At 37.6% G+C, this 25,708-nt stretch overlaps 2 protein-coding genes across 3 annotated transcripts in view; one reads left to right on the top strand and one right to left on the bottom strand.

Annotated features, from left to right (window-relative positions):
• Nucleotides 1-12,780, bottom strand: part of nadka (NAD kinase a) — a 28,943-nt gene extending 16,163 nt beyond the window's left edge. The window contains exons 1-3 of one of the 2 annotated variants that reach the window (XM_007237042.4): nucleotides 12,554-12,780; nucleotides 10,105-10,289; nucleotides 5,468-5,551 (exon numbers count right to left, since the gene is read on the bottom strand). In XM_007237042.4, the coding sequence (XP_007237104.2) occupies nucleotides 5,468-5,551; nucleotides 10,105-10,280 (260 nt within the window). In that variant the 5' untranslated portion in view covers nucleotides 10,281-10,289; nucleotides 12,554-12,780. The remainder of the gene's footprint in view (nucleotides 1-5,467; nucleotides 5,552-10,104; nucleotides 10,290-12,553) is intronic. The other variant, XM_007237041.4, reaches the window with a different exon arrangement.
• Nucleotides 12,781-14,533: 1,753 nt separating this feature from the next.
• On the top strand, nucleotides 14,534-24,907 carry LOC103046622 (transcriptional regulator QRICH1). Its single transcript, XM_007237031.4, has 12 exons — nucleotides 14,534-14,724; nucleotides 16,433-16,708; nucleotides 17,810-17,926; nucleotides 18,380-18,472; nucleotides 18,552-19,271; nucleotides 19,921-20,068; nucleotides 20,299-20,453; nucleotides 21,052-21,166; nucleotides 21,304-21,412; nucleotides 22,281-22,432; nucleotides 22,568-22,658; nucleotides 24,241-24,907. Exons 2-12 carry the CDS (start codon nucleotides 16,481-16,483, stop codon nucleotides 24,425-24,427), a joined length of 2,115 nt encoding a protein of 704 aa, XP_007237093.1. The 5' UTR covers nucleotides 14,534-14,724; nucleotides 16,433-16,480; the 3' UTR covers nucleotides 24,428-24,907.
• The last annotated feature ends 801 nt before the right edge of the window (nucleotides 24,908-25,708 follow it).

Genomic DNA, 25,708 nt, shown 5'->3' with positions numbered 1-25,708 from the left:
CAAGTATACCTACTTCACTACTTAACTGTACTTAGGTAATAAAATGCTGTGTTTGGACTTAATTTAAGTATTATTTTTACAGTTAACTACTGTACTTAAGTGCATAACATAACATGTCTGATAAATCACTGACCGGATTCCACCTGATTCTGATCCTTCGAAAACTATGTGATCGTCCCTTATTTCCGATCACATGATCAGATCGGGGACAAACAGGGCAGGTTTTTATTTTTTATTACAGAGAAACATATTTCCAAATATTAATATACAAAAACATCTGGGTTAATCAGACATTTTCTTTATTTCCTACGTCCACTTTTACTTCACTACATTTTTTCCATGAGTTTAACATTTTTACTCCGATACAAGTCACACTCTCCCACTCAATTATCACACTAAAGGAGGGTGGGGCAGCAGTTTCGTCAAAAGTCTCACCTTTAATAGACCTTAATGAGTCCAACAAGAAGTCCCATGTAATGCATTTGTAATGCAGAGTTTCTTATTGTGGGAGAAAATGTATCATCACAGTACTTAAGATAATTTAAGTAGATATTGAATATTTTCATGGTGCAATAAATCAATACAATCCAGCCATGATAATGAAGCATTATTAGAGTAATTTATGGGCATATAAAAAAATATTTAATCTTCTATGTATCTAATCGAACATCATTGTCCACTTCTTGTATGGCAAAGCTTCCTAAACCATGGTAAATAGTATTAGTTTTTAAAATTCACTGTATTACCACAACCAATACACAGTTACACTATGTGCACAAAGGTTTCTTCTGAAATAAAGAGTATTACAGGAAAGGCTAATTGTTAACTCTAATAGTTTGAGATTTGCTCTTATTTCTTATTATTTGTTAAAAAAAAAAGTAATTTTTTCCCCAGTCTTATAAATGACCGGATTATGAGGAAAAAACTTCATCAGAATTAGAATTCATTACTTCATTGTATATTTAAATGAAGTGAGTATTATTTATTCACTGCTGTTAATTTGCCAGTTTCCCTTTTATTCTTTTTCATTTAATTTGTTTATCTCGGGGCAGCAATCAGCACTTGGGCAGTTGTGGGCATTTTGTTTACATGTTTGCAGCACTGCTTCCTCTCGTGTGCGTGATCTGTAGCATGCATTCATGAGGAATTTCTTTTCCAACACTCATTTAAGATTTGCAGACTCTCTCACATGTGCATCAACCTGACCACAGGTACTTGTTAAGTACTCAAAGTTTATTTCACTTCTGCATCCCTGTGAACCAGTCAACCATTTTACAACAATATGTTCATTTATAGTTCATATCTAATATATTCAGATGTATGTAACATATGCACTAATGTTTCAAGATCTGGTATGATGACATAAGATAAACATAATCATACTGTATATTGCAGTAAATGGATTGCAGTAAAATGTATATTGCATGTAAATGGAATTCAATACTAATTAAGACGTTTTTCATATAGCTCAGTGCTGTGGCTAATACACCATTATAGGCTTCCATAACAACAGTTATGATTGTAGTAATTAAGAGATGTAACCTAAAATAATAAGGGACATCCAGTTTTTTTTATTTGAACTTGTAAAATACAGTATTTGGTAAATATCTAAATTTTATTAATAAATGAATTAATTATTATTAATTAATGAATGCATCTGAAGCAGGGTTGGCATAAGTTAATATTACAGAGAAAGAGATGTCAGCTATTAATATACAAAAATGTCTCACAATGTAGTTACTTATAGAGATATTTAAGAATTTCTATGTAATTGTAAAAAATGTAATGTTTCCAAGATATGTACACTATTTAGAGCATCTGTCACTGACTGATGTTCATTACAGGACGCTGCCATCACTCAGGTCACTTCATTCAAGCTGAGCACAAAGGGCAGAACACTGTAGGCTACTGTAGCCAGGCAACACCAGTGTTTGATGATGTACCTGACATGCTGTAGCTTTTATAATGTTCATATCAATATCAGAATTATACTGTATACTGTATTGACAGAAACTAGAAAATATTCAGTCTATAAACTAAATCTTGTCTAGAAGCTCCAGAACTAGTTTTGCACAAACAAAAATGGGATTGTTCGTACATTAAATGGTTATTGTTAAATTTACAGTCACTGCTAACTAATGAACATACCTCAGAGGCATAAATAATACTGTTGGTTCCATGTATTAAGGTCTGGGTTTACTATCTATACAATGTATGACCTTTGGAAAATTGATTTAAGATAATAAGGAAAATTAAAAAAAATAAATAAATAAAAACAAATTTAACAACCTTGTCAAGAATGTAAATTATATATCAAGAGGGATTTCCTAAATGTCTTACAAAAGCATCTTGGCCATATGGGAGGAGAGGGAGGGAAATAGGAGAAGTTAAAGATCTGAGGTTGATAAATATTTTAGTAAGCACTATAGTATGGCAGAATTACAGTTTTAGTGAGTCACTGCCCACACAGAAGGTCAGGATAAATTTCTGAAACTCTGAAGACGCTCCCACACTTAATACAAGCAAAACAGGTCATACAAGAAAACGAAAAAATGTCTTATCTGAGAAGAGATTGTACACTGATAGCCATTAAGTCAAGTCCTTATAGTTCAGAATTGTGTAGCAAAAACGAATAAACACCCGTCAGCAGCAGTGGTTCAGAGTATGTAACTAAGAATGACCAGAATGGTTTGAACAATTGTGATGAGCAGAAATCTGTCTTATTAATACACAACATGTACAACTCTGATATACATGTGCTAACTTCTTTTACACAACTACCCTATACACTGTAGACGAAGAGGAAATGATTATGATAATTCCTTATTTTCCCCAGCCCTAAGGATTTCCCATATGTTGCCTATGATCACATTTTGTGATACAGTGTAAGTAACATAATACAGGATAATACATAACCTCCTCCACTTAACAGCTAACTTTTAGCTCTATAAAATAAACCAATATAATATTCGTCCTCAGAGTAAATACAACAATGCAGTAATTTAAGTCCCTGAGTACTGGACATGCATCACTGACGTCAACAAAGCCTCCTGTTAAAGCAATCAATCAAGCAAAATTCACCTTTGGTTTGACAACACCTAAATCATTCATCACTGTCAATAAACAGTGGAGAACTTTACATGAACACATACCGGTACTTGTGTGTTTAGGGAACGCCCATGCTTTAATCCTATTCCAATCATGACAACAATCACTACCTGAAAATTATCAGGTCATAGGCTACGTCAAGCAATGTCTCCATCTAAATAGAACTAATTTAACTGAACCATCCAATCACATTAACCCATAATGACCAACCTCTCAGAGAGAAGATGTTATACAAGTCATGCTGACTCTTTTACCTGCATTATTTCTTAGCAGGTAACCTCTAAATGCAATGTAGGCCACAGTGATAAGATCAACCAAACTCTATTGCATAATGACAAGATGTTTTTTTTGCACAACAGTATGTCCTGCCAACACACTGTCTCTAAGCAGCTAAAGAGACTGCCACTAAATGCTAATCCATCTATAAGCAGGGTTCAAACACTTTTTACCAATATATTTCCATGACTTTCTCGTGAACCTTTTAATGCCTTTGCAGCCAATTTTAATAACCATCCAATCTTTAAAACATGAGTGCAGACATTTTGCAGTTTGGGTCCTCGCATCTCTGCCTTATATTTGTATGAATGAAGCCAGACATCATTAAATCAGAATTTTTCTGATTTTTTTCTGAAAGAGGCCACAACAGATTATCTTACATCTAACTTGAACGTAAAACCCAGAATGCTATTTTCAGCAGCTGAGCAGAGTGAAGATTTCGCAAGATACAGACTTAGCACTGACCCAAAATCCATAAACATCCCATGAAATCATTTCTCTCTGACTCTATTCTTAGACCTACTTCAAATCATGAGATCAGTCATTTGGTGAGACATTGGAAGCCAGTTACAATTACGGTGGAATTCATGTAAGAAATAGTAGGCAAATAGTTTAAACAAAGAAAACATAATTCACTTTTTGAGTCAAGTTACGATTAGTTTTAAGTTGAACTTTTTTTCATTAAAACATTTTATATTTAGAGTTATAGGAAACAGTAACTGATGTCTAGCAAATGTTTAGTATTGAGTAAATAGGACTTCCCCAGTTTTCAGGAAAATATCCTCTGCTTCCTCTTCAGTATTTGTGGGATTTCCCAGAACAAGAAGTGTTTCAGACTCATTGTCAACCTTTCAGCCCACACCTATCACTTTTTATAGTTATTATGAATAATGAATCACTGATTGCAGTGACCCCTGATGTAAACTAAAACGGCATTAAAAAAAAAGAGGATCACTTTTTATACCACAAATCTAAAACTTCTTCTAAACTGGTTTCAGTGTTGCAATAATATTTCCACTTGTCATAAACAGCTCATAACACCATACAAACATATACTTTTGTATGGTGTCTTTTTTTGCAAAAATATAGTTTTTGCAGCCTATCATTTAGAGGTCTGCCCTATGTTAATCCATTAAAAAACACACAATGGTTATAAATCTTAGACAACCTTTACACTAGGATTGCACCGATGTGGGAATTCTGGGCTGATGCTGATATCAGATATCACAAATATATATAGTATACTGTATCTACCAATATACAGATTTATAACTTAGAGATAACAGGCACCCCAGTATGTATTTAGTAACATTTAATGGTCTTATATATTAGCTTTCAACCAACTGTATGCAAACAATAAATGGAAAGACATCTCCTGAGACAGTTTTCACATTTATACAGACTGGTCCACAGATTTAAAGCATTTTTAATGAACAGGTTAAATAAAACAATCTATTGAAACCAAATACAATAAAATACAAATTACTTAAATCAGTGAATTCAAAAGTAGCTTGGCCAGTGCCGTTTGGTCTTTACATATGTCAGCAAATATCGGTTTGAAATTCAGCCAAAAAAAAAATTGAAAAGAGGAAACGTGCCATTAGCTGTGTGTGCGTGAGAGAGACAGAGAGAGAGTGAGTGAGCATCTGAGAGTTTTCAGTGATACTGTTTGGACTGTGTGAAGGAAAATGAAAGTAACGGATGTCTCGATAAGTAGCTTGCTGGATTAGTGTTCATGCGGGCTTAGCGTAAATCAGCACCAAAAACAGTGCAAGCGGCCGTGAACACACTCACACAGACAAATTTGAGATCAAACGATATGCGTACTTTAGAACATGGAAACGTTCAAGCGTACTAGGAGTTTAAAATGCGTACCCATTACGCAAAATGCGTAGTTACATGTTGGCTGAATCGATTTTGGGCATATGTGGATCAATTCAGAATTGTCCATCGAGATGTTAATTGCCTAAATCGAGATGCATCTAAGAATCAAACATTTTCCCCAGCCCTAATTATTGGTAGTACACATTTATCTAGGTACATTTTTGTTCTAGTGACTCCAAACAAACACAGGCAGACTTACATCACTGCTTTAGGGTTCTTCAGCATGCAAGCTTTTGGCCCAAATGTAGTGACTGGGCTTGGTCCATGCAGTGACTGGGTCCGCCTAAAAAAAAAAGAAAAGGAAGAGAAAGTTCATTAGGGTTTTCAAATACATTTTTACCACAAACTTAAATTTTACTTCCATGTAAGCTTGAAAATGTAGTTTTACATATACACTATGGACAACAGTACTGGGGCACATGCTCATTCATTCTTTCTTTTTACTGGTGTATTTAAGAAGAGTTAATTCTGATGATAATTGTCGTGAGGATTTGATTGCAATCAGTGACTATGATCAGTACCCCAACACATCATGCCAGAAAACACAATTTTACAGCATTGTCATTGCTGGCTAGTTAATGCACTGTTAAAACCAAGAGCATGCACCCTCTTGTGTTACAGAACTGTATGAGATTTAGAATACTTCTTCATTAGTGACTTACTGCAGTGTTTATGGAGATAAAAAAATAAATAAATACAAAATAAAACATTAAATTCCCCATAACTTTTGTACATGCTAAATATTACAAATATTATTTGAAAAGGAAAATAAATAAATACGTTTGCTGTTTGGGCTAAATAAGTAAAAGACTGAATAGTTTACAGTGTTTACAAGTTATATCACATATTGTTCCCTCTAACGTTAGAGCAGTGATGTGATTGAGTTGCAATGTTGAGGTAAATCTATGACTATACTGGCACTGCTGAGGTAAAACAATGATTAGATTGGCACTACAAAGGTAAACATATGATAAAAATTGTGATGCTAAAAAATCTAGCTAATTGAGTAAATAGAATAGCACTGCTGAAATAAATTCTGAATCATTTAAAAAGGTAAAGGTATTTTGCTTTGTTGGTTTGTCTGCTGGGATATTACTTGTTTAGTGAACACAATGGTAAAATTAACATGTACATATTGAGTTTTGTTTACATTTTGGTTACATTTTATTTTTTGGCCAGTTGCAATATCTGTGCATATCTTCTGCCACTGATCCAAAATAATTTCTTCTTGTGCAGGATGACAGAAACCATAACCCTGGCCAATTACACAAACACATCCTAATTCCTTTAATAACAGGTTATTAGAGCAAAGTCCATCTGCAGCCTCATCCTGTGTCATTACAGGCTACAGACACCACAAGCCAAAGACCATGACAGACTAATCTCTGCATGAGTCACATCCTACAGGACCCTCTCCTTCACCCAACATCTGATACCAGCCTGTTTCAGTCACGTGAGCTACCATATGTGTATGGCAACAGCAAGGAAAACAAGGCAACTTGCACAACATATATAACACATGTATGATATATAATTATCAAATGAAATATTAAACAAAATAGTCTCACTTAAAAGAAAACTCCAGTTTGACATGGATTTGGGATGTAGTGAAACATGATAACGAATATAAACATTTGTCAATGTTGCCATTCACCCCCAGCATTCCTAAATACAGCCCTTTTCCCAATGCTCCCTACAGCCTTACAATGCTAGAGATATGGACATAGCATTATCCATAGAAAGTAGTGGCTATTGTCTCACCATTAACAAGGTCAAAGTAGTGCCACACTTAATTGGTAGAATTCTGAGAGCCCTGACATTAAAACAAGGCACTGAAAATACACAGATAGTTCATTAAAAACACTGTTTATACACACGATACCTCTAGATGCAGAAATCTTAAAATGAAGTTACAATGATTAGTCAAGTGACAAACACAAAAGAACTGGCTATATTTACCCCATTAACAAACTAAAAAAACTCGAATAGGCAGAATAGGAGAATAGATTGCAAAATTAATGAAAGCTGTTGTTGCTGAAAATATTTCTATAATGTTAATGCATTCCCTACTAATTAATTTTGCAATCTGTTCCCCTATCCTACCCTTTGAATTTGGTAGAATTTCTCTAAGTACCTTGAGTTTAAAAATAGTTATTTCTTTGCATGGCAAATGCTGTGATCCTATCACTGTATTTTGGAATTGTGTGGGAGAACAGAGGTGGGCAATTCGTTAAAAGTTCATACTCGTTATGTTTCACTACAATCTAAGACCATTTCACAGTGGAGTTCTCCTTTAAGCAGATTATTACAAACAACAACTAATAGCGCTGTTTCTTAAGCACTGCAATCTATGTGCTCGTTTTTGTCAAGGAAACATCAGATGCTATTTATGATCAAATTCACTCTCTCCATTTGGATGCTACTTCAAAGATTCATGCTCTTGATTAACATGCAACAAAACAATAGAACACCTGTGACACATGAAACCCCCTTCTGAATACAAGCATGATCAAAAGACAAAGCGAGCCAGTTCTGTAGCCGTATGAGGCAATGATTCATTTACATCAGTACATCAGAATTTGATTAAAATGCTTTTGGTCATATTAAAAAAACATTACAGTTCACACTAAAGTGGCAAAGTTCCACAGATTTCCAAGTGTTCACTTTTACTTAGTTGGATAAGGAGGTTTTGAGAGGCCACCTGTTGCTCTGTTTACATAAAACAAAGCATGCCATTTGCAAGCACTTGCACAACGCACTGCCTACAACCCTGTACCTGTCAACTGCAGTCAGATCAAACGCTAACTTGAAGCGTAAGGCTGTGCTTAATAGCCTATTTCATGGCAACCAGTTGATTAGTAATTTTATCATTTGGTCATCACACCCAATAGACAAATAGACCATGTAAAAATCATTAATACTAAGGTTGTTGCAAATATTTATAAATAAAATACTTTTGTTGTTTGGGCCAAATATGTCAAAAGACTGAATAATTTATAGTGGAAAATGACTACCTATTTTAAGTTTTTTCTAATGTTGGGAATTTTTCTGTAGCAGTGACAGGCTCTAACCCCACCACTAAGGTACTTTGTGACTTAAGTTGCACTGCTGAGGTAAATCTATGATTAGACTGACACTGCTGAGGTAAAACAGTTTTACATGTCTGTACATACTCAAAACATAGTGAAAACACATGACCTACAGATATTCCAATTTTTTATGATCCAGTGTAAAATAGTTCCACATGTCAGATATGTTCCATTTCCTTATGAAAAGTTTCAGGCTGTGGATAATATGTTTCATTTTACAGTGCTTCTCACACAACAATGCAGCATTAAAAACAAAAATTCAGATGTGATTTAGCTTTAAAAATGATTCATTTCCATTATTGGCAACCCATGCTTCATATGAAAAAAATGTTAAGTTTTAAGTGGTCACCCATAGCTTGCTGTGTCACTGGGATGAAAGAATGAACTCATACTCAGGGAATCTGCCATCTACCAATAATGATCTACCAACATGGTAACGATCACAGAATATACAAACAAAATGAGACCAAGGGTCACACACTGCTTCATCAGATGATGACTATAAAAAAATACAAAGGGCAATAAAGCTTCTAAAGAAATGGATTTGGATGAACCTTCGTGTCTAGAATTTGCTGGAACTAGGGATGTCCCCAATCCAAACATGTGATCTGAAATTGGGGCCAATTCTGATAATGTTTTCTTTTTACAAAAAAAAAGTTTATTTCCTACATTAAAGCTCTTATTCTAAGTAAATAATTTGATATTTTGATTGGCATCAATTTCAATGCTAGTGCATCCCTAAATAAGATCTAGTTTAAAAAACAAAGCCATGTTTATAGCATTTCCAGTCATATTTACAAAGGGTGCCAATAATTCTGAAGGCACTTTTACTGAATGTTGGTGCATTCACTGCCTCTCTCTCTCTCTCTCTCTCTCTCTCTCTCTCTCTCTCTCTCTCTCTGTGTCTCTCTCTCTCTCTCTCTATATATATATATATATATATATATATATATATATATATATATATATATATATATATAGACTAGGCAAACGAAATTCATTGAGTAAGTCTGGTGTACCAAATTGTGTAGAAACCTGTAATTTGGTTTGTGATATGTTAAATTAGTTGTGTTAAGCTAATTAAATTGCTTTTGTTTAATGGGTTTATTGCAAACATCTGTAACATGTGATAACAAACCAAATCTGCAATGGTGTGTATTGATAGCAGTTTGATAGCAACTGTACATTTCTAGAGTTAAAGACCGTGCATACAAAGTATATTGAGTAAGTCTAGGTTTTAAAAGTTTGCACAAACTTTGCAAGATTATTTGCACAACACTCTGTGGTAGGAAATTTAGCAAAAGTGGAAGTGGGCAAACTGAATGTCCTAAGGAAAGCTAACATGTATATTAAAATGTGGCTATTAAAGTCTTATTATTTATATTTATATTTATATTTATATATGTATATATATATATATATATATATATATATATATATATATATATAGAGAGAGAGAGAGAGAGAGACAGAGAGAGAGACAGACAGAGAGAGAGAGAGATTTTTATTTTATTTTTAGTTTCTTACTAATGACTGTTGAAGGTGCACTAAAGCATTATTTGATGTACACAATGCTATGTTCTACTTCAGTGCCCTATAAAATATTTCTCCTCTTTTCACAAATTCATGCAGACAAAAACGTATCTGATCACATTCAGATTTACTGTCATTTATCAGTGTATAGAGTGAATGTTAAAAACAGTGAATTTATTCTTAATTCAAAAGTGACTAGGAGGCCTAATCTTACCTAAACTCTGCACAGCTGGCCACAGCCGAAGTGGACACGCTCCTGGCTTTGGGCTTCCGCAAGGCTTTTCCAGGAACATGCGATTCCCTGCTGTCACAGGCCGAGCAGCAGTGTGGCGGCGGATCAACACGTGTCTCAGACTTCGGCGTCCAGCTCGTTGCTTCAGAACTCTCCATCTGTGATGTCTGGTGGAGACAGGCAGGACAAGCAGAGGGTGAGTAAATGCTGAAAGCTCTGAGAGCACACTCTTATTCACGTCAAAGTACAACTGAACAGCAGCCAAGCCTCTAGTGATGCGGATGTCAGACAGTTCCTTTGTGAGCTCAGCTGACGCAAAGACAAAGAAAAAGCAACCGACACCAGGAGTGGACCTGAATCTGTCCTGTTCTGTTGCATTCACCAAAACATGTACATGTTGCATACATAGTACTTAGTTTGAGTATACAGAAAATATGTCAGTAAAATAATACTCCAAACTACTATTTTTCACTGCAGAGACACTCAAGCACTCAACACTAAGTGGATAGGCCAGACAGACTTGTTTACCACCATATTTTCACAGGGCTTACCCTGTCTGACAAGTATGTAACATTTGCTGGAGAGTGTAGACTTTCATGACAAACTCAAGGCTAGGGCTGGAATTTCAAAAATGTTCAATACTGATAAGAAACCAATACGCTACTTTGTATTTGATACAATACCCAAATCCGATACAAACCCAAAAAATACAAAAATCTATCATTATTCTCACACAGTGTATTTATTTATTAGCTTTAATGAGTAATCTCATTCTCATACTGTCACCAGGAGAGACTTCATCTTTCTGAATCTTTTTGGAACACAGTGTGTTTATTTTGTGGCACTTTATTAAGAACAAAAAAGCAGCATCACTTCTTTTTAAACTATAATTTTTTTTCCCTAAGCATATTGATGGATGCAGGTCAGTTTTTAAGAGTTATTTTTAAGAAATATTAACATTAGTTATTAAGAGTGAGAGTGAGAGAGAGAGAGTGAGAGAAGCAAAAAAAAGAAAAGCTGTAGTGATCAACTATGATGAGTTTCTTTGATTTTACCAAATTGAAAACCTCTGGAGTATAATCAAGAGGAAGAAGATCACAAGCCATCAAACCAAGCTGAACTGCTTAATTTTTTGCACCAGGAGTGGCATAAAGTTATTCGAAAGCATGAAAACTGTGAAAACAGGGTTATTCCACCAAATATTGATTTCTGAACACTTAAATTTTTATTAATATGAACTTGTTTTCTTCACTTTATTTAAGGTCTGAAAGCTCTGCATCTTTTTTGTTGTTTTAGCCATTTCTAATTTACTGCAAATAAATGCTCTAAATGACAATATTTTTACTTGGAATTTGGGAGAAATGTTGTCCGTAGTTTATAGAATAAAACAACAATGTTCATTTTACTCAAACATATACCTATAAATAGCAAAATCAGAGAAACTGATTCAGGAACTGAAGTGGTCTCTTAATTTGTTCCAAAGATGTATTTGTCCAAAAGTACAAATAAAAGAGATATCCTGACAGACCTAGTCTATTTCTTTTGCGTTACATTGGTGAGAGGATCTAACTGCATTCAGTAACTTAGCTAGTTACAGTACAAGAGCGTAAATGGGGTCAGGTTGCTGGATGATCACCAACCCACCTCACATCACCCCTCTTTAACTCAACAGCTCATTCTGAAAGTATTGGATGGAGCACCATCATTCCAGAAAACTCTGTTCCACTGCTCCAAAGCTCAGTACACAGCTTACTTTTTACCCATCTAAATCACAACTTATATTAGACTATTACACATAGTGTCAACAGTTTGGCTAGCTATCTGCTCAAGCCATATTCTATTGGCAATACGTCTGTTGGTGCAATGGGTGCAACTTAGCTTAGGGTGTCCACAAACATTTGGACATACAGCTTAACCTAGTGTAGCTTACTACCTACACACGATAATTTAACTAGCAAGCGGTGCTTAAAACAGATTAAGTTACTTATTTCAAGTTAGATAGCTAACTTACTAGAGTTTAAATTAGCTAGCAGCCATTAGACACATTAACTAGCTTACTATATAACAATGATTCTTACCTTAATATTATGATATAAAACTTGCATAACAGAGAGGCAGGGTGTTGGTCAGCAGGCTGGATTTACCCCACACAAGTGGGCACTTCAGCTAGCAAGCTACAGAGCTGAATAACAGTCTATAAATTACAGAATATTAGCCGGCTAAATGACTGAACACACAATAAACACACCTACTCTGTCCGCCCACTTTAAGCGGGTAAACCTCGGCTGTTTTTATATTATTGTGTAAACGAGGTCAGTTCGCTAACCTGGTTAATGTAGCTTAGCTAGCGTTAGCCTGCTAGCCCCCCGCGTCCACTGGGTGTTATTAGTTAGCTTAGCTAAGTTAGCTAACTAGTTAACGGGCTACTTACGCTGAGAGGCTGAAACCGGGGGATTCTTGTAGTTGCTAAGACCCTCGGCGGAGTAGCAGCACCGCCATAAATAAGACAAGACTAGCTAAAATCCCCCATAGACGGTTATAAAGGCCAGGTTGCTTCCTCACGGACACATTTCCTCCTCCATTGCTGAGCGTTCCTATCGCTGCTGAGCGCGAGCCGGTTCAGTGGCCTCCCGCGAGCTGTCATCTGCTGTTGCTGTAGCTACTAGCGACGGCCGACTCATGAACGGGTGATTCATACGAATCGACTCCTTCCAAAAACTGTCTGCAGAGCTTTTCAATTGTTTTATTATCTATTTATTTATTTAAATAGCGACAATACAGAACAATAAACAAACATACAGATGTAACGTTTATCAGTTCGGTTTTCTGGCCGTTTGAAGCTAAATAGAAAACTGGGTGTAACGTTACAACTTCATTGTTTATTTTTGTCCATTTGGCTTCATCAGGAACAAACTGGTTTCATAATTTTTTCCAATTTTCTTCTTTTTCATTTTTGCGTTCAGGAAATACATTTGTTTTTTCATCTTGTAAAAAGGTTGGATTATACCAGCGAGTTTTTTATTATAAAATGCAAAAAAATTAAAATCAGAAAACTGAATAGAAATATTTTTTAATTTTTTTTTCTGACCGTGAGGAGACGAAATTAAAATCTTGAAAATTGGAAAAATTATTGAAAACTCAAATTCATCTTTAATATATCAAACGAAAAACATTAAATAAAGTTTTACACCCAAATTTCTATTGTCAAATTTAGCCACTCAGCAACGAATCCAGAATCAAGTAAGCATAGAAAAAAATGTGTTTTAAATAATACTCTACACTGTATGAGAGCTATATTAAGCAATTTGAGTTGTGTAGAACATACTAAATGACCAGTTGAACAGGCAGGCATCAGAAGAATCGGTTCAGCAAACTGATTCGAACTTTACTGGACTGGTCCACCAGCCATTTATACAGAGCCATAGAGCTCTATGGCGTTGCAGAACGCTGATTGGTCGAAGTGGACATAGGCAGTTTTTAACCCCACCCCCTTACCAATGAGGCTACTGTCAAGGTTTCAAAACAACTGCACAGTTCGGACCTAACTCCGATCGGTTCAGACTGCTGGGTTAGATTGCACTGTAAGTGATGATAGAGAGATTATAGATGCTGGAGGGTAGCTCTAACGCGCCTTCACCCTTAGTGCAAGCAGCTGATCTGAGATGAGAATGTTCTGTCCCAAAACTGGCAAACATTTAAAAGAGATGCAAAGCCTTGTAAATGTTTGTTTTTTTTCTTTGTGGAGAAAAATCACACACATGTTGCATTGCTTTATTATGTATTTCTCATTATTTGTCAAACCATTAGCATTTGTGAAATAGAAGAACTTTAGAAAAAGACCCGTATCTGCTGTGTGGTATGATTTTTAGTTAAACAGGTGAAGTGCGTGATTCTGGTTCCCCACCAGATGTCACTGTGGTGATTGATGATTAGAACGTCTCACAAATCAAATCTTTTCCCGAATCAATTGGTTTACTTTATACGGTTTATAAATAGACTTGAATTCTGTCATTTCTAAATTTATGAACATTAATAATTCTCATTTTGTGGATGTGCTGATGAAACGTTTTTTCACAGTGTGAAAAAAACATCACATATTTTTCGCCCATTAATGTTAACTATTCTTTTATGCACCAAGATATAATTTGTTATTATAACAATACATCGAATAACCCCTTGGAACATATTTTAAACGTTTATATTCTACTTTTGTTTTCTTTTATGTTGTTAACTAACGATAAGTTGATTTATTCTGTAAATGTTCCTGTGTTTCATGAGTTTGTTGTATCCAGGACGTTGTTTGTATGATTGATTATTGAATCCATAATAAAAAAATAAAAAGTTTATGAATGAACGCACAAGTCTCGCGGTATTTGAACACGAACTCTCGTCATTCCTCTCTCCTGATTGGTCGGCGCGGTTTTTGTTGCAAGATGGCGCCTCAGGAGGCGTGAGAAAAAGGTAAAGAAAGAAACAGAAACGCTGCAGTGAACCGGAGAGAAAGCGCGGCTGCTGGAGGCGCGGGGGCTCCACGGTACTCCGCGTTACCCGGTGCGGTTACCGGTAGCCCGCCTGACCGGAGCGGGGGAGCGAAGCGGAGAGGTAACTCACTGTGAATTAGCGTTAGCTTCGCAGCTAATAAACAACACTTAGCCTAGCCACCAACTACACACTCTGTACAGTACACAGCGCATTCACTCATTTACACACATCATTACTGAACACAGCCCGCTCTCACTCACACTCACACCACGGCCAGGCTCTCACAACACACACTAAACCTGTCCCAATGTGTGTGGACACCCGTTCTAATGAACGCATTCAGCTCAACCCTGCTACTGGAAGTTGAAGCGGACACAGAAGATGTGGAAATGAACACAGCTCGTCCCAGTCCCTGTAGAGATGGAGTTAGTTGGGTTATTGTCAGTGGAATAGCTATAACTCTCTGAAGCAGAAAAAACATCAACTGTTTAGCACTTTAGAGCCTAAAGCCTGGCATAATGGGTTTCTCCATCCTGATTCTGGAGATACTGTGAGGGAGAGATGGGGAGAGACAGAGAGAGAGAGAGTCAGAGACACAGACAAACACAGATGACGCAATATAATCAACATAGAAAAAAAACACTTAAATCAAGTCCAAAACAATCCCTCCAATCCCAAGAGCTGAAGACTGAAAAGAGTCCCCTGTGTCAACTGGTCCAGAGACTCACCCCAACCCTCTTACCAACACTGCTTCACAAACACCAATCAGAGTCAACCAAACTGGACTGCTGTCTTACCCTAAAACATCAATACACCCTGGCCACGTCCTTACTGTCCGAGATACGAAGCAGATACGGATCCTCACCAAATACTGACAGAGTAACCACAGCATGGCCATCGAAAGAGGCAGGATCAGAAAGTCCTGGATCCAGAGAGAGGAGAGGATATGAGCTCAATGCAGGACAGGGGTGGTTGACAGAGCTGCCCCTTTCTCTTCATTGCTCAAAATATCAAACTATTAGAGAGAAATATTTGGATGAATTTGTTATGAATTTGGATGAAGATGTTATGAGCGAATTCAGAACCCTGAACAACAGTGATAAACTGGCTGTTCTATCAGGAGAGGAACCATCAGCCCCCACTGCAGCCAGATACATATACTCCGGGACAGTATATGCATGTATGTGTGCATATATAGATAGAGATAGAGACAGAGGAGAGAATGAGACATGGACACAGAGAGCGAGAGAAAGAGAGCATGATGAAATACTTTATATGGTACCAAAGATTGAACAGATTGAAGTTAGAACGCATGGTGTTGGTGTTTGGGTGTAAGTGTATATTATTTGTTTGTTTATTGTGAAGTGTAAAGTAATGATTATGATACTTGTCATACTGATCTGTCAATACAATTCCGTTGTATTGTATTGTATTCTCTGCGCATTTCAAGGAGAAAGCACCGTTAATTAGCAACACTCAGGACCCCCCCATGTTAAGAAGCCCTGATTTACTCCTGGACACCATCTCTTTGCGTTGTTACAGTCAGGCAGACAGTTCAGAACTTTCAAAACCAAACCAAATATTTTTAACCCCACCTCAGTATGAGCCTAAAATGGCACAATACAAGACTGTGTTTTGTATTTAAATTCTTTGTCATTTATTTTAGGTAAATTATAGTTTCTGATTTTATTGTTTGACACTGGAGAGAATTGCGCATAACTCTCATTATACTTTGTGTAATAGAGATATTCTAATTCTTATTTCATGTTCTATTGTATTGTTCTTTGCTGCTGTCTACCATTCTGACTGTTTTGTGTTTATACTTTAGGCCTGTTCGGGCTTTTAGGCTTTTGAGGCTGGAGTCTTGAATAACAGCATGGAGGATTCAGTGTCGTTTGAGGAGCTGGTGAGGCTGAAGGCACGCAGCATCCCTCAGCACCGCATGAAGGAGTTCCTGGACTCTTTGGCAAGTAAAGGACCTGAAGCACTGCAGGAGTTCGGTCAGGATGAAGAAGGCAATACGGTCATCTACCAACAGGAGACAAACTGCATCTACACCGACAGTGCAGAGGTGGCAGGCTCTTTGCTAGAGCTGGCCTGTCCGGTAAGTTTGGAATTTTGTACACATAGAGGGATTTTTTTTAAGGTAAGAAATTTACTTTAGAACTGCTACTGCTACTGCTGCATTTCTAAAGGCGTTGTAATAGGCTTGAGCAATAGTGTAAATTCATAAGCGTTTTTAAATGATTCTGCTGTTTTGAGTAATCCTGACAAACTAGTAAATAGGATACTGTGAATATCTTTATACAGTTTTAGTCCTGACATTTTTCGTTTCTCGAAAAACCTATTTAAATATTAAAAACATTTTATTTTTGTAAATACAAAAATTGTAAATAGATTGTTTTGTTTCAGAAGAAGAGAAGTTATTTTATAACACTGCAGTGCTCTGATTCGCATTGTGAATATTTTAATCTATTAGTGTTAGATTTTAATTTCATGATTCAGGTAATTCAAATTACTGTTTTAATGTTATTTTCAAAATTATGTAATCACAATTTTTTGGGGTGTATATTTTGTTTTTGCTTTGATTATTTACAACAAGCTTAGATTTTCAATAATTTTTTTTTTGGTTAGCAATAGCGCTAGACGCAGTAAACAGTGCTTAGCGCTATGAATACCGCCTGACAGCACAGAGCTAAGACCGGGCACAAAAAATTCAGCCCGACCGAGCCCGACACGACCCACCCCATAAACTGTCATTATGAGCACAAGCTCTATTTAAATCCCACATTTTTTTAGTAAGTAGAGTGTTAAAATTGAGCTAAAAACATTTTGTGGGCTGTTTGAGTGAGCAAAATATGATTTTCTATTATTTAGGAAAAAATGTTTAAGGGCATTACTATCAGTAGTAATGCCCCAATACACCAGGAGGGTGAAGATTAACACATGCTTCCTCCGATACACGTGAAGCCAGCCACCGGGAGAAGTCACGTAATTATGGCATGGACGATAATGCGCTTAATATTGTCACTAGCTTAAATTATCGTGATCGATAATATCGTTTATCAGCCAAGGTTACTTTGTAATTTTACTGGACTTTAACTCCTTGACCCATTTAAAAAATTTTTTTTTTACATTTATTTTCTTCATTTTCTTCATTTTCTTTCTTTGCCCTCTTACATTGGTGTCTGATTATGTGGTTTAGGTCCAGGTACAGGTGCAACAGCAACAGGATGAAATGTCTGTGCAGTCTGAGGTGATGATGGCGCAGATCCCAGCAGCTGATCAACAGTCTGTAGAGCATCAGCCCATACAAGTACAGGTAAGTTAACACACAGGATGAGAATTCTCAGTATGATAGAGACAATTCTATAATCTATGAATAAACAAACATTAATGCAGTGAGAAGTGATATTTGTTAGTTGTTCTCCAGATTTCTCCTTACTTTTGGTCAAATCACATCATCAACACAACTTTTTAAATAAATGTATTAGGGATGAATAGGGATGATGAATAAAAAAAATTAGTTGGCTTCCTAGAATACTGTGTTATGAATAGTTATAGTAAACACTGTGGCTATGTTTAAAAATAGCTGTTAGCTATGTTGAAAATTTTTAAAATTGTAGATTATGGTCAGAATTCAGAAAGTCAAAATTGTTTTATTTATTTTGTAAACGTCATACAGTGGTTTTTCAGAGACATAACTTCACCAGTTCAGTAGTGCATCCTTTATATTTTACTTTGGAGAAGTAACTTATATTGATCCATAATTTAGGTACAGATTCAGGAGCAGCAAACAGAGATTGTGCAGGATCCATCTCAACATGTTATCCAGACAGGAGAGCTCACAGAAGAGCAACACCAACAGGTACAGTGAAGCTTAAATTGAGCCAAGAATCAGTTCATCTTCAGCACTATAGCTCTAATTCGCATTTTTCTCACATCAGCTTCAGGCTCAGATCATAGCAGCAGTCGCAGGTGAACAGGATATCCAGATCCAGACTGTGGAGACAGAGTGTGAGTCCCCAACTCATCCCCAAAGCTCTCCTCATGGGGATGACACCAACCAAACCACCGCCACCCTCGCTGGTGTCCTCCAACCTGCTAAGAAACGGAAGGTGGACCTTCCCATTACGGTCTCCTATGCCATCCCTGGCCAACAGCTAGCCACAGTAGTGACCATTCCACAAGGCCAGCAATCAGGCTACGTGTCGTTAAGGCCTGATCTAGTAACAGTGGACAGCACTCAGTTATACAGCACGACTGGCACACTTACCAGTCCCAACGGAGAGACGTGGACCATCCCTGTGTACACAGCACCCTCCCAGCAAGGTGGCGTCACGCACATCGCCGTGCCGCAGGATGCTTTCGGCACCACTCAAACGTTTCACGTGGCAGCCCCCATCGGCGCTGAGGACAAGGACAAGAACAGAACTGCCTCTGGTGTTTCGGTGGTTTCCATGGCGCCTGGGGGTGGGGTCTGCGGGACACAGGAAGAGGTGGTACAAACGTTGTTTATGAATGGGAATATTCATATACCTCTTGCCGTGCAGACAGTTGCCGGAGTAACGGGCACAGGTAGCACACAGTCACTGCATATCTGGGACCCTCAGCAGCAGATTGTGCAGACTCAAGTGGGCGAAGTTCTGGAGCAGCAAACACTGCAGGTAGGGGGTGTGTAATTGATGCATAAATTGTATTTTAATTGTTATCGCTAGAGCTGGGTATTGTTTTAAAATTTTTGATGCCAATACCAATACAATACATTTCGTCTATACCTTTTTCTAAATTGCAAACAAAAAGTATTTTCACACAACGTATTTATTTAACAGCCGATATGAGTAATCTCATTCTTATACTGTCATCATGAAAGACTTCATGTTTTTGAATCTTGTTGGAACAAGCAATTGAGCATGTTTGTTTGTGGCACGCTGGTGTAAAATAGACTTTTGGTGTAGTAAAACGTGATAAAAAGTTCTTGCCTGTGTTGAAAAGCACAACTCCGCTCTCTCGCAGCTTTCCGAGATTCAGTCATTTTGTGCTTTTTGCCCAGCACTGTTTACAACGGCTGCTTCGGGGCATTTTTTTCCTATAAATAGCTTTTTCCACCCTTGTGGAAGTGACTCCACACCTCCTTGGTAGAATCCAGGGAGCTCTCCCTTCTCTCCTGGCCCTGAACCCATACATCACCTACTGTCCCTTCCAACTACTCCACAACGTTTTTCAAATTTTAAATATAAAGATATTTTACAAAAAAAAACTTCTGATACTCTATAACTGTGTGAGTAATTTTTGAGCTCTATTTTTGCCTGATAGGTGCAGCAGGCACAGGATGTGCCTGAAAGTGAGGCGCTACTTGTCTCTCTAAAGCCGGAGGAGGGGCTTATGGAGTGGAGACTATGGGCTCAGAAGAAGAATTCTGAACTGGAGACGGAGCAAAGGAACACACTTGCTCCTATTGGCAGTTTGTGCTTTTTCCCTATATATTTCTGTCCCTACACAGTTTTGATCACAATCATTTCTAAATATGTTTCCTTTTAAATGCAAACTTTCCATAAATGTGAGAGTGTGTGTATCTGAGGAATAATCCTAATAATCCTGGTCGTGGAAACCAGAAGTTCTGAAGTAGAACTGCAATATGTATGTGATCAATCAGTTCACTGTGTGTGCATTTGTGTGTGTGTGTTTGTGTAGGGCGGCAACAGTTGCGGTTTCAGGAGGACCTGCTGTCCAGTTCTGTAGCAGAGATGAGTTTAGGCTTGTCGTTAATGACGCAGGAGGCCAGAGGTTTAGAGGAGGAGACTTTGGAAGCTGATATGCTCTTCTATATCTTTCTCTGTATACAAAAGGTACATGATAAACAGGCAGGCTAAATGTGCCAGTGGGCTGTTTTAAATGTGTAAAATACACTGCTCAATAGAATATATAGAGTGTATGTAAATATAAATATATATATATATATATATATTTTTTTTTTTTTGTCAATGTCACTCCTACTTCTCACACTTATGTTAGTGTATAATGTGTCAAGTATTTACCCCCTTATAGATTTCTTTTGTCATTCTTATTATTATCAAACTAATTTTAATATCAGACAAAGATAACCTCAGTAAATAATAAAAAACAACCAATCTTGTGAAGAAAAAATGGCAAAATTAATGAAAACTAATAGTTATCCTTCTACCAGTGAAAATTACAAAATGAAGAGCCAGTGGCTGCAACTCAAATGCAAATCATGGATGATTCACCTAAATACTTAAAGTAGTAAAAAAAAAAAAAGGGTCCTTGGCAAATGTTGTCCAAAAGCTTGTCATGGTGCACCTATAATAATAATGTAATAATAACATTTATGATTATAATTATGATTATGATTTATTTATTTTGTTACCTGTGGGTTGTCTTCTTACTGTGCCTTTTAATGTTTTTTTTTTTTTCATCTCTTTGCAGTACATGGATGATAATGGTAGAGTAGACAACATCTTCACAGACCGCTATTATCATCGCTTCCACCAATCACTGCACAAGATAATGGACTCATGGCAACCCGCCATCCATCCTTTAGGTGAAAAAACACACTAATTCATACAGATCATCCTTATACTTCCCTGTAAATAAGTAATAATTAATCGATTGCAGCATCGAGATCAGCAAGAAGGTTTCAGTGTAATGTGTGTTTTTTTTTTTTTTTTTTTTTTTCAGGTTACATTATCCCCAGTCATGTGACTGAAGAGATGTTATGGGAATGCAAACAACTGGGAGCTCATTCGCCGTCCACACTTCTTACAACTTTAATGTTCTACAATACAAAGTAAGCTCACCCACACAGCATTTATTGATTTAACACCAAAAAGCAGGCTGGTGAATTTATCCCACAATTGCCAAAAAAGAAGTGTACACACACAGATCACAAACTCTTGGATCGGATAACAGTTTATGAGAACGGCTTGGAAAGGCTCTGATACCTCTTTTCCACCAACAAAGTGCTCCTGTTTTCCTGCGAACCTTTTAAGAACTGGCCCGTGTTTCCACTGCTCTAAAGAGGTCACTCACTGCGTATGTCAAAGTGGGCGTCAACAGAAGTCGAGGGGGGATTTGAAAACAACAAGGCGGAAACCTAGCTTCTCTTGAAACTTGTGCTGTGATTCATTTTCATTCATTTAGCTGCTTCGGCTGCTCTTAGCTGTGAATAGAGGTGAGGTTTGTAAACAACTTTGCCCCAGAGACGCTTCAACGCCCTGCCCTTTGGCCGCTCGCGTCGCAGGTTTGCTGGTTCCAGACCAGCAAGATTGTGGGGCCAGAACGGAACCGGCTTTTCTGGCCGAGAACCTGCGATTTTGCGGTGGAAACGCAAAGAACCGTTTGGGAACCTGGCCGAACACCGGCACCATGCAGGTGGAAAAGCGCATTGAGTGGTCCAGTGGACTAAGGCGCTGCCACTATGATTGGGAGAATGCTGGTTCGAATCCAGGTCATGCTTCTTGCCCTCAGCTGATGGAGGCCTGTAGGTTTTCACTGCAGCTCTGCATTGAGGGGAATTATAAAAATAAAAGCAGCAGTAAAACTGACTACCACACTGTTACAGATAACCAATCCTACAGTCTGTTACATTGCTAATAATTTAATTTTCCTATTATTTACAATTCTAACACCTTCTTTCTTTTTACGTGTTCACTCAGGTATTTCCACTTAAAAACAGTGGACCAGCACCTAAAGGTTGCATTCACAAAAGTTTTACGACACAGTAAGAAGAACCCCTCCAACTCCAAAGACAGAAGCACATGCATTCGCTACCTAAAAGGAATTGCAAATTACCAGATCGGCCAGAAAGGTAGGGGCCTGCTTGATGTCACCAGTTTAATTTCAGTGGGAATGAAAGTATCTGGAGATAGAAAATATGTACTGTGGTGCTGGGGATGATCATATCTGATGGTCTGACTGTCTACCTCTGTCTGTCTCTTTATAGTGACAGATGACATGTATGTTGAGCAGGCAGAGCAGCCAGAGAACCCTCCACGCTGTCCTGTCAAACTTTATGACTTGTACCTCTCTAAATGGTAAGTATGCACATTTACACACATACAAACAATTTTACAATTTTCAGTCCAATTTCAAAACATCACAGAGTAGTCTGCTCCGCCCACCCCTCCCCAGAGACTACGCTACATCGGGTTGCCAAGTTGGGCCAGGCTGAATCTACACAATCCAATTCAGTAACTTCTACCATGGCAAGAAAGTCATATTATAAACCGGCTCATGTGAACTTTATCTGTAGCTAGCTAAACTAGCCTCATGCACCGCTAGCTGTGTTAGCCTAAGCCAAGCATGTTATACCTGAAAAATCCCACTGCTCCTAAAATACACACCCCAGAGCTAGAGTGGAGTGGAGACTTTACAGGTCCTAGTAGTTTACTGCTTAGCTTAGCAAAGCCAGTTTAGACTGGTAGGAGATAGAGAGAACGGAAAGGGACTCTTCTAAAACCTGTATCTTGCGTTACATTGAGTGCATAACAGCTAAATAGCTAGATAGTTAGTAGTAGTCTTTTAGTCTTTTTGAGCTCCAACTTTCAACTCGCTGCCAGTATTCACTCTTGTTATATTCCTTCTTTAGTCACTGAGTTTTTTGAGACATGCTGAGGCTTTTTAGGCTGTGTAGCAGCTGAGGTTTAACTGAACCAGCTCTGCTAGCTCCTTTGCTGCAGCACCAATAGCTGGTTGTAGTGTGGGTGCTGCTGGCAACTTCAGGGGTGGGGTAAGTGTTGGGGAACGAGCAGCAGGAAGAGACGGAGGACAAAACCGACACAAAACTCCAGGACGGAGTGAACACTTAAAATATGAACGTACTGCTGAAGCCGTGCTGACAAGAGCTACCAGTGCTTTAACTCAACATGTTTCCTTAATATCTGATGATGCATCCTGATCATTTTATCATTTACTACTGAAAATTAGTTACATAGTGATCCTTTATGGGTTTAAAGTTCTTTTTAAGAAATACTAACATAAAATGATCGCTGTTTTCTGACTGAGGGTATTATATGTTCCAGAATTTTACAAGTGCAAATCACCCCCCCCCCCCCCCTCCATTTAGAAAATAAATTTACAATAATTTCTATAATTTTGAGGATAACTATAATAAATGATATTTGGATTATTCAAAAATGTGTTTGTAAAAGTCTTATATTGTACTAGCCTTAGAGCCTGAAAGTCTTCAGCACAGCAGCAGTGGGTTGATAATTTGAGGGAAAATGAAGTGTGGATAAATGTTTAGAAGTAGGGTCAGACTTTAAACACTACGACATGGTTGGCACGTTTATGTCCGTTTCATGCAAAGGATCAAAAATGAGCACAGATTTACATTTATTTATTATTATTTTTAGACCTTTTAGTACTCTGTAATACTGGAAAAGTTTGGTTAGTGCTTTTTAATATCAAATTCCGAATTTGCTTAAAGACCCCCAACCTGCAACCCTGTTATTGGGAAACCTTTGAGCTAACTTCTGACCAACCACATCATAGGGTATTACTTGTTTCCTCCACAGCAAAAAAAAAGCAAACTGAACACCACAGAGGTCTTGTCTGATTATGAAAAGAAACTTGCTTTCAGTAATACTGTTCTGTTTCTCCTCACTTCTTTCTCAGTCCACCAAGCGACAAAGGAAGGAACGATGTGTTCTATTTGAATCCAGAATCCGTGTTTACCCACACCAGCCCTATTTGGTACTCGACACAGTCGGTGTCGCGGGAGCAGCTGGAGCAAATGCTCTCTCGCATCCTTACCGTACGGGAGATACAGGAGGCCTTCGCCTGCAAAACCGAAACTCTGTAACAAAGAGATCACATTCACAACCTTATTCATAACCATATTCAACAACACATGCAGTGGAGAATATACAATCTGGACTGTCAGTGTACACACACACACACTTACATGGGCATGGAAGTCTGTGTATCTTTGCCAAAGTTCAGGAGATAAAAGTTGCCAACTCCTGTCTAATTTTTACTGAAGTTTTTAGTCAATCCTTTGGAACGAAATTTCCTTACACTTATGTTGTCTTCCATTGTGTGACGACTTATCCCTCTTGTTTTCTTTCCTTTTCACAGAGCCTTATTTCATTCTCAATCATTTATTATCTTTCTTTTCCATGTCATGTCATTTAATGCTTTACACAGCAAACAAACTGTACAGACACTTTTTCTATACCCAGAAGAGGATGTGGACTATGCTGGGTGCTGTCAAGTTCAGCCGAAGTGTAATATACCTTATGTAGATTGATATACATATATGCATAAACACAATCTGTTTGAATGTCTTTTTCTTTTCTTGTTTTTTTCTCGCAACAGCAAAGTTTTTTGTTCTTAATCTGCAATCTGATTTTATTTGTGAATTTCTGTTAAGATTTATATGAAGTTTATACACTCATCGTTATTAAAGCATCATAATGATCAAAACATTAGAGTGAGACAGGCAGTATGTATTAAGCTACACATACAGAAGTAGTGTCTAACACTGATGTCTTAATTTGAAGTTGTAGAGGTTCCTAATGGTTCCCTCAATAATCCATCCTATGCATCCTAAAAGAGACATCCGGTGTAAAATGGACATGGGGAGGTGTAGTGATAGTGAAACGTGACTATGAGTATGAACTTTAGTTGAATAGCCCACCTCCATTCTCCCCCAGCATTCTGCGCTTTTATCTGATGCTCCTACCAGGCCACAATGCTAGTACTAGGGGCATAGTCTTGCTCATGCATAGAAATCTATTTTTAAACCATTAGAATGAAGGGTGTTTTCACACCAGCACTGGCTTAAACGAACTCTGGTCTGTTTGTAACTTTAGTGCTGTTTGATTGAGGTGGAGTGAAAACAGTAATCCCATCTGGGTGCGTATCAAAAGAACCACTCCAGAGTTCGTTTGGGACCGGGCCAAGACTGTCTCCTCTAGGTAGTCTTGGTCCGGTCCCAAACAAACTGGAGCGGTTCGCTTGTTGTGAGAACGTAATCCTTAACTGCTGATAAGACGCAGTTTAAACTGATATATTAGCCAGATAACGATAATTACCACAGCTAGGAACAAACACTGTGTTCACTGCTCACAGCCGTGTCACT

The sequence above is a fragment of the Astyanax mexicanus genome, chromosome 12, assembly GCF_023375975.1.
Source record: "Astyanax mexicanus isolate ESR-SI-001 chromosome 12, AstMex3_surface, whole genome shotgun sequence".
NCBI classification, from domain to species: Eukaryota; Metazoa; Chordata; class Actinopteri; order Characiformes; family Acestrorhamphidae; genus Astyanax; species Astyanax mexicanus.
The sequence above is the reverse complement of the archived record's forward strand: the minus strand, read 5'-3'. Positions and strand labels throughout refer to the sequence as shown.